The sequence below is a fragment of the Alligator sinensis genome, unplaced genomic scaffold (assembly GCF_000455745.1).
Source record: "Alligator sinensis unplaced genomic scaffold, ASM45574v1 scaffold1895_1, whole genome shotgun sequence".
Classification (NCBI taxonomy): domain Eukaryota; kingdom Metazoa; phylum Chordata; order Crocodylia; family Alligatoridae; genus Alligator; species Alligator sinensis.
The window spans coordinates 2,135-14,540 of NW_005844005.1; the positions used below are offsets into that span (position 1 = coordinate 2,135).

Genomic DNA, 12,406 nt, shown 5'->3' on the forward strand with positions numbered 1-12,406 from the left:
CAGATGACTTTAATCAAGGCTGCTGAAGCGTAGTAATTACCGCGCTCCAGCAGACTCCAGCATCACATGGATCAATGTCCTCATGCTGAAAAACGTCGGAAGGGTGCCCATTCGATGAGCTTCAGTTCTAAGTTTCCTGGCGCCAGTTTTCATCATGCGGATGCTGATACATGTGGTGCTCCAGGCGCTTTTGATAAGTGCAGCCTTTGAGGATGTGCAAATTAGAGTGTCCCCCACCCCCACTCTGTAGGAGCATGTGTATAAATGTCCTATCATACTTGCTGTGTCGATGCTATATGTCCCTAGTAAAATGGAAATACAATGGCATGGCCTTTTTGACTTCACGTTTTCATCATGCGGATGCTGATACATGTGGTGCTCCAGGCGCTTTTGATAAGTGCAGCCTTTGAGGATGTGCAAATTAGAGTGTCCCCCACCCCCACTCTGTAGGAGCATGTGTATAAATGTCCTATCATACTTGCTGTGTCGATGCTATATGTCCCTAGTAAAATGGAAATACAATGGCATGGCCTTTTTGACTTCACAACTTCACGATCAGCAACTTGCGGGTCAGAATCAGGCACTGACATTCATGAAATGATAGGATTTGTACATCTCCAATGATGGAGATTGCACAACAGCCCTAATCAGTCTAGCCCACTGCCCCATTGGTACACCAGTGAAGACGTTCTCCTGATACCCAATCTGAACCTACTTTATTGGTGTTTTGGATTTTCTCTCTTCTCCCTTTCTCTATTCCCCTTTGTCCTGCTTTCCTCCTGCCTTTGCCCCGTTCCTTCAGATCTCCAATAATAACAAGTATGTGGACATCATCCCACTTTTCCCCCAAGCTAAGGTCAGTATGTGTCAGCCTCATCTCCTCATCTCCCACTTGCTACCATGTCATTGGTCCCTCTCTTTCTACCCATGCCTCCACCTGGGCTTGTGTGCTCTCCTCCACTGCAGTACTTAGGAAGAAAGAGCAGACAATCCACTGAAAAATTCTACATTTTCACAGACCTGGGTAATGAATAAGGTTTAGTCAGGGGGCATAACAAGGTCTCTACAAAAGGACTAGAACAATACTTCTCCTGCCAACTTTCTGGATGTACTGTGACGATATTCTGAAGTGAGAAAAAAGTTTCATGAAAAATGTAGTCACTTTAGGAACCCTTATCTTTCATCAGAAAACTTCCTTTCAATTGAAAATAAGGAGGCCCTCTAAAAATCAAGTTCTGCACAATTGCAGACAGAAATGGTGGGGTTATTCTCTTGCTTGCTCTTCTCCTGACAGTCATTCCCTTTCCCTCCACAGGCACCCCAAAAGGCACTGTGGATGATGACGTCCAATTGCACCGCTGTGACTGAGTTCCTGCTCCTGGGGTTCTCCAATGCCCTGGGATTGCAGATCTTGCACTTGGCCACTTTTCTAATAATATACCTGGCAGCCCTGATTGGCAATCTCCTTGTTATCACGCTCATAGCCTTGGACAGCCACCTCCACACCCTGATGTACTTCTTCCTCATCAATCTGTCCATCCTAGACATCGGATCCATCTCTGCCATTGTTCCCAAATCCATGGCCAATTCCATACTGAACACCAGGCTGATTTCCTATTCTGGATGTGTCACCCAAGTTTTTCTTGTCTTCTTTTTCATTCCAGCAGACCTCGCCATCCTCACTATCATGGCTTACGACCGATACATCGCCATCTGCAAACCACTGCACTATGCGACAGTGATGAACAGGAGAGCATGTCTGCTAATGGCAGCCACGGCCTGGAGCGCTGCTGTTCTGAACTCTGCTCTGAACACAGGGAACACCTTTAGGTTGCCCTTCTGCCACTCCAACATCATCAACCAGTTCTTCTGTGAAGTCCCCCAGCTCCTTAGGATCTCTTGCTCAGAGGTGTTTACTAGTGAAAGTCAGGTTATTATCTTTGGTTCATGTTTAAGTGCTGGCTGCATTGTGTTTATATTTGTGTCTTATATTCAGATATTCACTGCTGTACTGAGAATCCCCTCTGAGCAGGGCCGGCATAAAGCAGTTTCCACCTGCCTTCCCCACCTCATTGTTGTTGCCTTGCTGGGTAGCACTGGGATGATTGCTTATATGAAGCGCACATCTGGGTCCCCATCAGCTCTGGACCTCATGCTGTCTGTTCTCTATTCTATGATCCCACCAATGATGAATCCGGTCATCTACAGCATAAGAAACAAGGACATCAAAGCTGCACTGTGGAAACTGGTGAGATGGAAGTGATTTATTGTGATGAAGATGTCAGTTATTGTCCAGTGACTGTGGTTTGACTGAACATTTTTATAGAAGCTGAGCTGTTGTAATAACAATTAAAGCCACCCGTGTCAGTAGTGGAGTTTTTATAGAAACAATCAACTGTGTTATTCATACAGATTTAGTTAACTAATGTCACTTGTGTTTCTTTAGGTTTACACCATTTTAAATAACCTCTCTATCTAATTTTCACCCTATATCTTACTGAACTAGTTAGTCTCTAAGATACCACTCTGTTCTCGATAATCTTTTTGTATGTGTTAAATGTTATCTTTGATGCTGATATTGTCATTTGTTAGTGCACCGTTGCAACAGCTTTTATGTACCTTAAATATTTATTAGATGCCTTGGTGGAGAACATCACTGTATCTTTGTCTCGTCTGGGTTAAAAAGTTTTCTTGAGGTTTGATTATTTTGGATCTATTAGGAGGGTATGAGAAGGTTTAAAAGGGAGTGATAATGGTTTTTAGATAGTGGGTGTCAGTGATTACTCAGGTGCTGGTTCTTACAATTATGCTTCCCTTCTACAGGTTTTGCAAGAGTGCTAATGGTTTTCTTTCCCACAACACTGAAGAGATGGAAATGATTTCCTGTAAGTGTGTACACACTAGAGCTCCTGTGCACGTCATGCCTGTAGTGATGCTGGATTTTGGCTGTCCTTATATTCCACTATAGGGAAGCTTTAGCTAATTAAACCTGGTGATTTAGACAGCTGATTTAAGTATATCAAGCCCAAATGATGTTCACACTGCTAGTCCCTAAATCCTTTCAGGACTGGAAGCGCATACTTTCACCTTCCCAACAAGCAGCCTATGCCAAGAGCTCCAATAATGCACATAGTGTGACCTTGTTTAGAATGGATGTAAAAGGAAACTCAGTAGAGACCCCAATCGGTTACTGTACACCTGTATCAAAATTGGGACTTGTATTCCTTGGGATATCAGGAAAGGTATGGAATGTCTTTTTCTTTCAAATCAGAAAGAATAATCAACATTTCCCAATATGCCCCAGAGGACAGCATCCTCCAAAAGAAAAAAAAAATATCAGCTGAAGTTAATTACTTCTGAGAGTTTAGGTAACTGTCCATAATTGACACCCAAAAGGGAATTTTGAAAGGTAATAATTGGTTAGTTTGACTCATACTGACTCATACCGTTGGGCAATTTGAAGCTAGTTCAGGCAACGTGGTTTTCATGCAAGAAACAGAAGCAAGGAGAAGTCTGCGTCGAGCTGAAAGGCAGAGAGGTGGCACAATCTCCTTCCTCGGAGGGTCTTAAGACTGGGCTAGACCTAGCCATGGTTGGCATGATCCAACTGGAGACAGTCTTTCTTTGACTGCAGGTATAGGGATTTGTCTGACCCAGAGTGGTGGGGCAAGACTCCCTAGCTCATGATCTTGGGGCTTTAGTTTGAGCAGGAGCTTCAGCATATCATTCAGAATCCCCAACCCTGATTTCAGCCAACACCCAATGCTGGACTAGATGATGCCCTGAAGTCCCTCCAATCTCTAATTTTCTGTGCTTCTATTATTGTGTGAGAGGAGTGGTGTTGTAAAACTCTGAGGGATGTTTTCCCTGTAGCTAACGCTGCTCTAAACCAATGACTAATCTTAGGGTCATAGAAAATAAGGGTTGGAACGGACCTCAGGAGATCGTTGTGTCCAACACACTCCTCAAAGCAGGACCACTCTAAACTTGATCATCTCACTCGACGCTTTGTCTATCTGGGTGTTCAAAACCTCCAAGGATGGAGCTTCCACCACCCCTCTGGGTAGCCTGTTCCAGTGCTTTACCACCCTGCTGATAAGATTTGTTTTCCTAATATCTAAACTGAACTTGAGACCATAGCTCCTTGTTCAATCATCTCCTACCCTGGAGAACAATAGGGCTCCATCCTCTTTGTAACCACCCTTGAGGGAGTTGCAGGCCGCTATTCAACATCATCTTGGTCTTCTCTTCACCAAACTAAATAAGCCCAGTCCTTCAGCCTTTCCTCATAACTCATGTAACCTGGCCCCTTATCCATTTTTCCTGCCCTCCAGTAGACTCTCTCCAGTCTCTCTACATCCTTTCAGTAGTGGGAGGCCCAAAGTTGGACACAGTACTCCAGATGTGCTCTCACCAGTGCCAAACATGGGGGAAGAATCACTTCCTTTGATCTTCTGGGTATTCTCCTGGTAATGCTGCACAATTGCCATTGGCCTTCTTTGCAAAAAGGGCACAGTGTTGGCTCATATTCACCTTCTGGTCCACTGTAACCCCTAGGTCCTGATACTTAGCCAGGCAATCCCCAGTCTGTAACAGTGGATAGGATTGTTCCATGCTACATGCAGGATTTTGCACCTGTCGTTACTGAACCTCATGAGATGGTGTTTGGTCCAATCCTCCAATTTGTCGAGGTCTCACTGAATCATAGCCCTGCCCTCAAGCATATCTATTACTCCTCCCAGCTTGGTGTAATCTGCAGAATTTCTAAGGGTGTGCTCTATGCCATCTTCCCAGTTGTCGACAACGATATTGAAAATAAAATGGTTCTGGACCAAACCCCTGTAGCCACTCCACTTGATACTGGCTGGCCGATCACTTGATACTGGCTGCCAGATAGACATGGAGGAAGGGGTTGGGGGCAAACCTGGTTCTTACCTATCTAACCATAAGTTGAAATTCCTTCCTGATCCCAAGTATAGGGTTTTGTCTGACCTAGAGTGGTGGGGCAAGACTGCCTAGCTCATGATCTTTTGGGTTTCGTCTGAGCAGGAGCTTTGGGATATCAGTCAAAATCCCCAACCTTGATTTCAGTTAACACCCAATGCTTCTAAAGTAGAAGAAAGCCTCCACACCTTTACACATGTAGCAAAAGGAGTGGGGAGAAAATCCTTCCTTATCCCAGGCAGAAAACAGCAAAGACCAGAGGAATTGGAAATAACCAGAGACAAACATGGATGTAGCTCTTCCTAGATCATGCCTGACCAATGCTTATCCATCCCCTTGAACACCTCCAATAATGGAGATTGCACAACAGCCCTAATCAGTCTAGTCCACTGCCCCATTGGTCCATCAGTGAAGACATTCTCCTGATAATGAATCTGACCCTACTTTATTGGTGTTTTGGATTTTCTCTCTTCTCCCCATTTCTACTCAGCTTTGTCCTTCTTCCGTCTGGCCCTTGCCCCCACTTCTTCAGATCTCCAATGTTAACATATATGTGGACATCATTGCACTTTTCCCCCAAGCTAAGGTCAGTATGTGTCAGCCTCATCTGCTTGTCTACCACATGCTACCATGTCATTGGTCCCTCCATTTCTGCTCATGCATCCACCTGGGCTTGTGTGCTCTCCTCCATTGCAATACTTAGGAAGAAAGAGCAGACAGGACTCTAAAGAGAAACACCACCTTGCTTCCTAGGAAAGTTTTAGAGTCCAAACCTGGGAGCTGAGCAGGGGATGGGCCCATGTACAAGAAAGAGCAAACAGAACTGTAAAGATGAACATCATTTGGCTCCATGGGAAAGTCCTAGTTAGTCTGTTATTTATCACACTTGCCTTGAGCATGGGACTGTTCCCCAGTCACTTGCTCAGTTTGGACTCGAATAGAAAAGTAGGACTGGAAGCAGCTTCTGGAGGTCCAGCCTCCTGCTCAGGGCATGATCTCACCTTTCCAAACTATCACATATGCAACCTTGTTTAAACTGGTTCTAAAACTGTGCAGTCACACCACTATAAGCTATATTGCCCACAAACACTAAATCTACCACAATCTGCTTCAGGTAAAAGGAGGAGACAAAGACTGACAGTGTCCTGCTTCTGCAAGTGTTTTTAAACACATTCAAGATATACAAAGAAGGCAGCCAGCCCCTGCAATTACAGAGAAAGGACGCTCCTCCCCCCACAAGTCTCTACTCATTTAGCTCTGCAGTAAACTGCTTTCCAGCTCCCAAATGTGATGATTGGCATGTCCCTGGGCGGACAGGGAAAACCCTTTAGCTTGGGCTGCAGCCAACACCCCATGCTGCTGAGGAAGGCAGGGTTGTCGGGAGATGGGGGCCCTGACACCATTAGCAACAGGAGGGGAAAAAATTCCTCCCGTCCCCCCCGTTGTAATTCGCAAAGCCTAGATACATTGTCCCACTGATAGAGGCAGCCTGTTACAAGCCACAGCGAGATCCTCTGACATGTGGTCAGCAGTAGGTCGAATGAGAGACTCTGGAGAGCCCTTCTGGCTTCAATATCTGTGAATCCCGCATGTTTGCCCATGGGCTCTGCTTTGGAGCTGTGCAGGGCTCTAGGGAAACAGTCCCACAAGACCTCCCAACATATACATAGACAACTCACTGACTGCGACTTCAGTCCCTTCATTGCAGTACTGGTCCAAGTCAGCTGCATGCCCAGCTCTTCTTCAGGGACTCATCAGACCAGGCAGAAATAGATGGTCAGTAATCAAACTGCCCTGGCATTCAAGGATTTAATGTAGGAAACTGAAGACAAAACCATTAAGACGAGCGCAGTAAGTAATATATTCAATAATTCGATAAAGTTTGGGTTTTAAGAAAGAGGTACATTTGGAACAGAATAATGACTTATAATTAAAATTATTTAAGGTCTTTATCCTCCATTTAATAAAGTACCTTCTTCAGGTATATTGGGAGCAAAAAGAAGGGTCAGGGTAGCATAGGACCTCTACAGGATGAAATTGGGCAATTAGTGACAGATAGGGGGGACAAAACTGAGCTCTTCAGTGAGTTTTTTGCCTCTATATTTCTCATCTCGGATCAGGACAAATCACCCCAGTGGATTATATACAGGGACCAAAGGGATACCAGACCACCAACTCTTAGCACCCACTTAGTGAAGCCACACTTGGAAGGGCTGGACGAAGGCATTGCCAGTGTCATAGGAGAGCCAGAGGACTGGAAAAGGGCCAATGTGGGGCAAAGTTAACACATTAAAGGATAGAGATCAAATCCAGGCGGATCTGGACAGGTTGGGAAAGTGGGTGGAACAGAATAGGATGCAGTTCAATAAGGACAAATGCAAAGTGCTGCACCTAGAGAAAAGGATTCACCAACATGCTTACCGGCTGGGGGATGACCTTCACAGCAGCACAGCAGCAGAAAGGGATCTCGGAGCTCTTGTTGATACCAAGATGAACATGAGATGTCAATGTGACAAAGTAATCAGTGAAGCTAACCGCACTTTATCACGCATTAGCAGGTGCATGACAAACAGGTCTAGGGAGGTGATACTTCCCCTTTATGCAGCATTGGTTAGGCCGCAGTTGGAGTATGGGTCCAGTTTCAGGGCACCAAGTCACATGGATCTGCCATGGACCTACACCTCATGTGAACTGACAGGGCTCCTTGGACTAGAAAGGAGCTAGCCCAGTTTATGCCAGTGTGACAGTCCACTGACTACTTCACCATTTTCACAGACATAGCAAATGTATAAGGCTTAGTCAGTGGCAGTAACAAGGTCTCTGCAAAAGTACTGGAAAAATACTTTTCCTGTCTGCTTTTTGGATGAAACGCCTCACTATTTGATTTCTTTAAAAAGGTTCACAAAAAATTTCATGACTTCAGGAACCCTGATTTTTCCTGATTTTTTTTTTTTTTGAGTGCCACCTTATTTTTCATTTAAAGGCAGTTTTCACAGGTCATGTATTACTGTGGGCAGAAATAGTGGGGTTTTTGACTTGGTTGCTCTTCTCCTGACCAGAGTCATTTCCTTTCCCTCCACAGGCATCCCAAAAGGCACTGTGGATGATGACGTCCAATTGCACCGCTGTGACTGAGTTCCTGCTCCTGGGGTTCTCCGATGCCCTGGGATTGCACATCTTGCACTTGGCCACTTTTCTAACAATATACCTGGCAGCCCTGATTGGCAATCTCCTTGTTATCACGCTCATAGCCTTGGACAGCCACCTCTACACCCCGATGTACTTCTTCCTCCTCAATCTGTCCATCCTCGACATCGGATCCATCTCTGTCATTGTCCCCAAATCCATGGCCAATTCCATACTGAACACCAGGCTGATTTCCTATTCTGGATGTGTCACCCAAGTTTTTTTCTTCTTCTTCTTTGTTACAGCAGACCTTGCTATCCTCACCATCATGGCTTATGACCGATACATCGCCATCTGCAAACCACTGCACTATGCGACAGTGATGAACAGGAGAGCTTGTCTGCATATGGCAGCCACGGCCTGGAGCACGGCTCTTCTGTACTCTGCCCTGCACACTGGTAACACCTTTAGGCTGCCCTTCTGCCACTCCAACATCATCAACCAGTTCTTCTGTGAAGTCCCCCAGCTCCTTAGGATTTCTTTCTCAGAGGTGTTTACTAGTGAAATTCAGGTTATTATCTTTGGTGCATGTTTAAGTGCTGGTTGCATTGTGTTTATATTTGTGTCTTATATTCAGATATTCACTACTGTACTGAGAATCCCCTCTGAGCAGGGCCGGCATAAAGCAGTTTCCACATGCCTTCCCCACCTCATTGTTGTCACCTTGCTGGGAAGCACTGGGATGATTGCCTATATGAAGCCCACATCTGGGTCCCCATCAGCTCTGGACCTCATGCTGTCTGTTCTCTATTCTATGATCCCACCAGTGATGAATCCGGTCATCTACAGCATGAGAAACAAGGACATCAAAGCAGCTCTGTGGAAACTGGTGAGATGGAAGTGGTTTATTCAGAAGAAGATGTCAGTTTTTCTCCAATGACTGTGGAACATTTTTAGTGAAACAATCGATTGTGTTATTAAAACAGATTAATAGAACCAATGTCCATTCTGTTTCTTTAGGTTTACACCATTTCAAATAACTTCTATATCTAATTTTAAGCTTGTATCTCCTTGAATTGGTTAGTCTCTGATACTGCTCTGCCCTAGCTAATGTTTTTGTAGCTGTTAAATTTTATCTTTGATGCTGATGTTGTCATTTGTTCCTTCACCATTGCCACAGCTCGTACATACCTTCATTATCTGTAATAATCCCCATTGGAGAAAATCATTGGATCTTTGTCCTTTCTGGGTTAGGTTTTCTTGAAGTTTGATTATTTGGGATGCGGAACGAGTGTATGAGACTGTTTGAAATCAAAGTGATTATTGGTTTAAGATAGGAGGTGTCAGTGATTACTTGGGTGCTTGTTCTTGCAGTCATCCTTTCCTCCTGGGTTTTCCAGGAGAGCTAAGCGTTTTCCTTCATACAATGCTGAAGGGATGGGAATGATTTCTTGTCAGTGTCTACACACTTGTGCTTCTGTACACGTCATGACTGTAGTGATGCTGGATTTAGGTTGTCCTTGTATTTCACCTGTCGGTAATGGGAGTCCCAAAACTGGTCACAGTACTCTAGACGTGGCCTCACCAGTGCTGAACGGAGGGGAGTAATCACTTCCCTCAGTCTGCTGGCTACGTTGCTACTAATGCAGCACACTATGCTATTAGTTGTCCTGCCAACAAGGGCATGCTGTTGGCTCATATTCATCTCCCTGTCAACTGTAACCCCGGGTCCTTTTTCTGCAGAGCTGCTGCTGCTTAGCCAGTCAGTCCCTGGTCTGTATTGGTGCATGGGATTGTTTCTTCCTACATGCAGGAGTTTGCACGTGTTCTATTTAACCTCATGAGACTTCCTTTAGTCCAGTCCTCCAATTTGTTGAGGTCTCTCTGAATCCTAACCCTACCCTCCAATGTATCTATCTCCCTGTCCATGCAGCTTGGTGTCATCTGCAAACTTGCTGAGGGTGCAGTCCATCCCATCTTTCAGGTCGTTGATGAAGACATTGAACAAAACTGTTCCCAGGCCCAAACCCTGGGGCACTCCCCTTGATACCAGCTGCCCACTAGGCATTGAGCCATTGATTACTTTGAGCCAAACCATTCAGTCAGTTTTCAATCCACCTCACAGTCCTTTCATCCAACCTATACTTCCTGAGCTTGCTTGTGAAAATAGTGTCAGGGACTGTATGAAAAGCTTTGCCAAAGTCAAAGGTAACTACAGCACACTGGGTGCAAAGTTGAAGGGGACAGGGGTGCAGGTGATGTTCTCGTCAATCCTTCCAGTCAAAGTGATGGACCCGGTCCCAGGCAGGACTGGATACATCCTGCAGATCGTTGCATGATGGCATAGATCGTGTTGCCAAAAGGGCTTTGGCTATTCAAAGCCTGGGATGTTGTTCCAAGAAAAAGGGTTGCTAATAAAAGATGAGATCCACCTGACAAAGAGAGAAGAGCATCAACACAGACAGGCTCAGAAAGCTAGGGAGGCGGTGGCTTTAAGCTAGGTTTTGCATGGGATGGAGACCAAAGCCCTGAAGTAAGTGGGGAAGTGGATGACCTGCACGAAGCATAGGTGGGGCAGGGGGAAAGAGAGGAGGCCTTATCATTCTTCTTGAGGAAGTGGGGTAATTGGATAGTTATCTCAGGTGTCTGGAAATGAATGCACCAAGCATGGGAAACAAACAGGAAGAAGTAGAAATCTTCCCGCAGTCACGAAAGTATGACATGATTGGAGTAACACAGACTCGGTGGGAGCTCGCATGACTGGAGCACTGTCCTGGATGGGTACAAACTGTTCAGGAAGGAAAGGCAAGGGAGTAGAGGAGGAGGTGTTGTGCTTTATGTCAAAGCTGTATGATTGCTCAGAGCTCCAGTATGACACCGGAAACAGGCCTATTGACAATCTTTGAATTAGGGTTAGAGCGGGGATCAGCAAGGATGAAGTTGTGGTGGCTGTGTGCCATTGACCACCAGACCAGGAGGAAGTGTTGGATGAGACTTTCTTCAAACATCTTGGGGAAGTTTACCCAATCACAGGCCCTGGTTCTCATGGGGGACTTCAATCACTCTGACATGTGCTGGGAGGGCAATGCAGCAGTGCCCAGGCAATGCAGGAGGTTTTTGGAGAGTGTTGGGGACAGCTTCCTGCTGCAAGTGCTGGAGAAGCCAACTAGGGGCCCTGCTCTGCTTTATCTGCTGCTCACAAAGAGGGAAGAATTGGTGGGGAATACAGTAGTGGGCAGCTGTGACCTCGAGATGACTGAGTTCAGGATCCTGAAGTAAAGGAAGGATGGGGAGCAGCACAGTAAGGACCCTGGACTTGTCATTTGTTAGTGCACTATTGCAACAGCTTGTGCATACCTTCAATATTTCTAATATTCCCTGATGGTGAATATCACTGGATCTTTCTCTGTTCTGGCTTTAAAAGTTTTCTTGAGGTTTGATTATTTGGGATGTGGAAGGAGGGTATGAAAGTCTTTGAAAGGGGAGTGATAATGGGTTTTAGATAGTAGGTGTCAGTGATTACTCAAGTGCTGGGACATTTGGTCGTGCTTTCCTTGTATGGTTTTTGCAAGAAAGCTGCGGGTTTTCCTGCACACAATGCTGGAAAGGTTTCTGCTAGTTAGGGAGATGAGGGGTAACAAGAAGGATTTGTATGTTAGCAACAAGAGGAAGATCAAGGAAAGTAGAGGTTCCTATCTGATGTAGAAATGGCTGAAGTACTCAATGCCTTTCTTACCTGTCTTCACAGGGAAGGCCAGCTCCCAGACTACAGCACTGGGCAGCACAGTTTGGAGAGCAAGAGAGCAGCTAACACTGGCAAGAGACCAGTTTAAGAGTTACTTAGAAAAGCTGCATGTGTACAAGTCTGAGGGGCTGGACACGAGGCTCCTAAAGTGCGGAGGGGAGCTGGCTGATATCCAGAGGTGTGCAGAAAAGAGCAGGCTTCCTCAGGTATATGAACAAGGTGGGGGAAGTCCCAAACTTGTAGTTGTAGAAAGCACCCAGACCACAAATGTTAGAAGCTGGAGAAGGAGACAGCCCTCCTCATTTCTCACAGAATCAGAGGAAGTAGACCTGGAAGGGACACTGGGATGTCTTCTACTCCAGGCCTAAGGGCAGAAAAGATGGCATACAATCAGTGGAAGCAAGGGGATGTTATCAAGGAGGAGTACACCTCCGTTGCTTGGGACTGCAGGGAGGTGGTTAGGAAGGCCAAAGCAGAGATGGAGCTAGGGCTGGAGACCAGAATTAAGGATAATAAAAAGTTCTTTTTCAAGTACATAGGGAGTGAGAAGAAGGCACTGGGTAATGTGGGGCCCTACAGGACAGGCTTGGC

The 12,406-nt window shown here is 45.6% G+C and overlaps 2 protein-coding genes across 2 annotated transcripts; both read left to right on the top strand.

The window, feature by feature from the left end:
- Nucleotides 1-1,336: 1,336 nt before the first annotated feature.
- Nucleotides 1,337-2,263, top strand: LOC106723445 (olfactory receptor 14A16-like). The gene has a single exon (XM_025195829.1). The coding sequence runs from the start codon at nt 1,337-1,339 to the stop codon at nt 2,261-2,263; it is 927 nt and encodes a 308-aa protein (XP_025051614.1).
- Nucleotides 2,264-8,047: 5,784 nt separating this feature from the next.
- LOC112549020 (olfactory receptor 14I1-like) lies at nt 8,048-9,010 on the top strand. Its single transcript, XM_025195830.1, has one exon. The coding sequence runs from the start codon at nt 8,048-8,050 to the stop codon at nt 9,008-9,010; it is 963 nt and encodes a 320-aa protein (XP_025051615.1).
- Nucleotides 9,011-12,406: the final 3,396 nt, after the last annotated feature.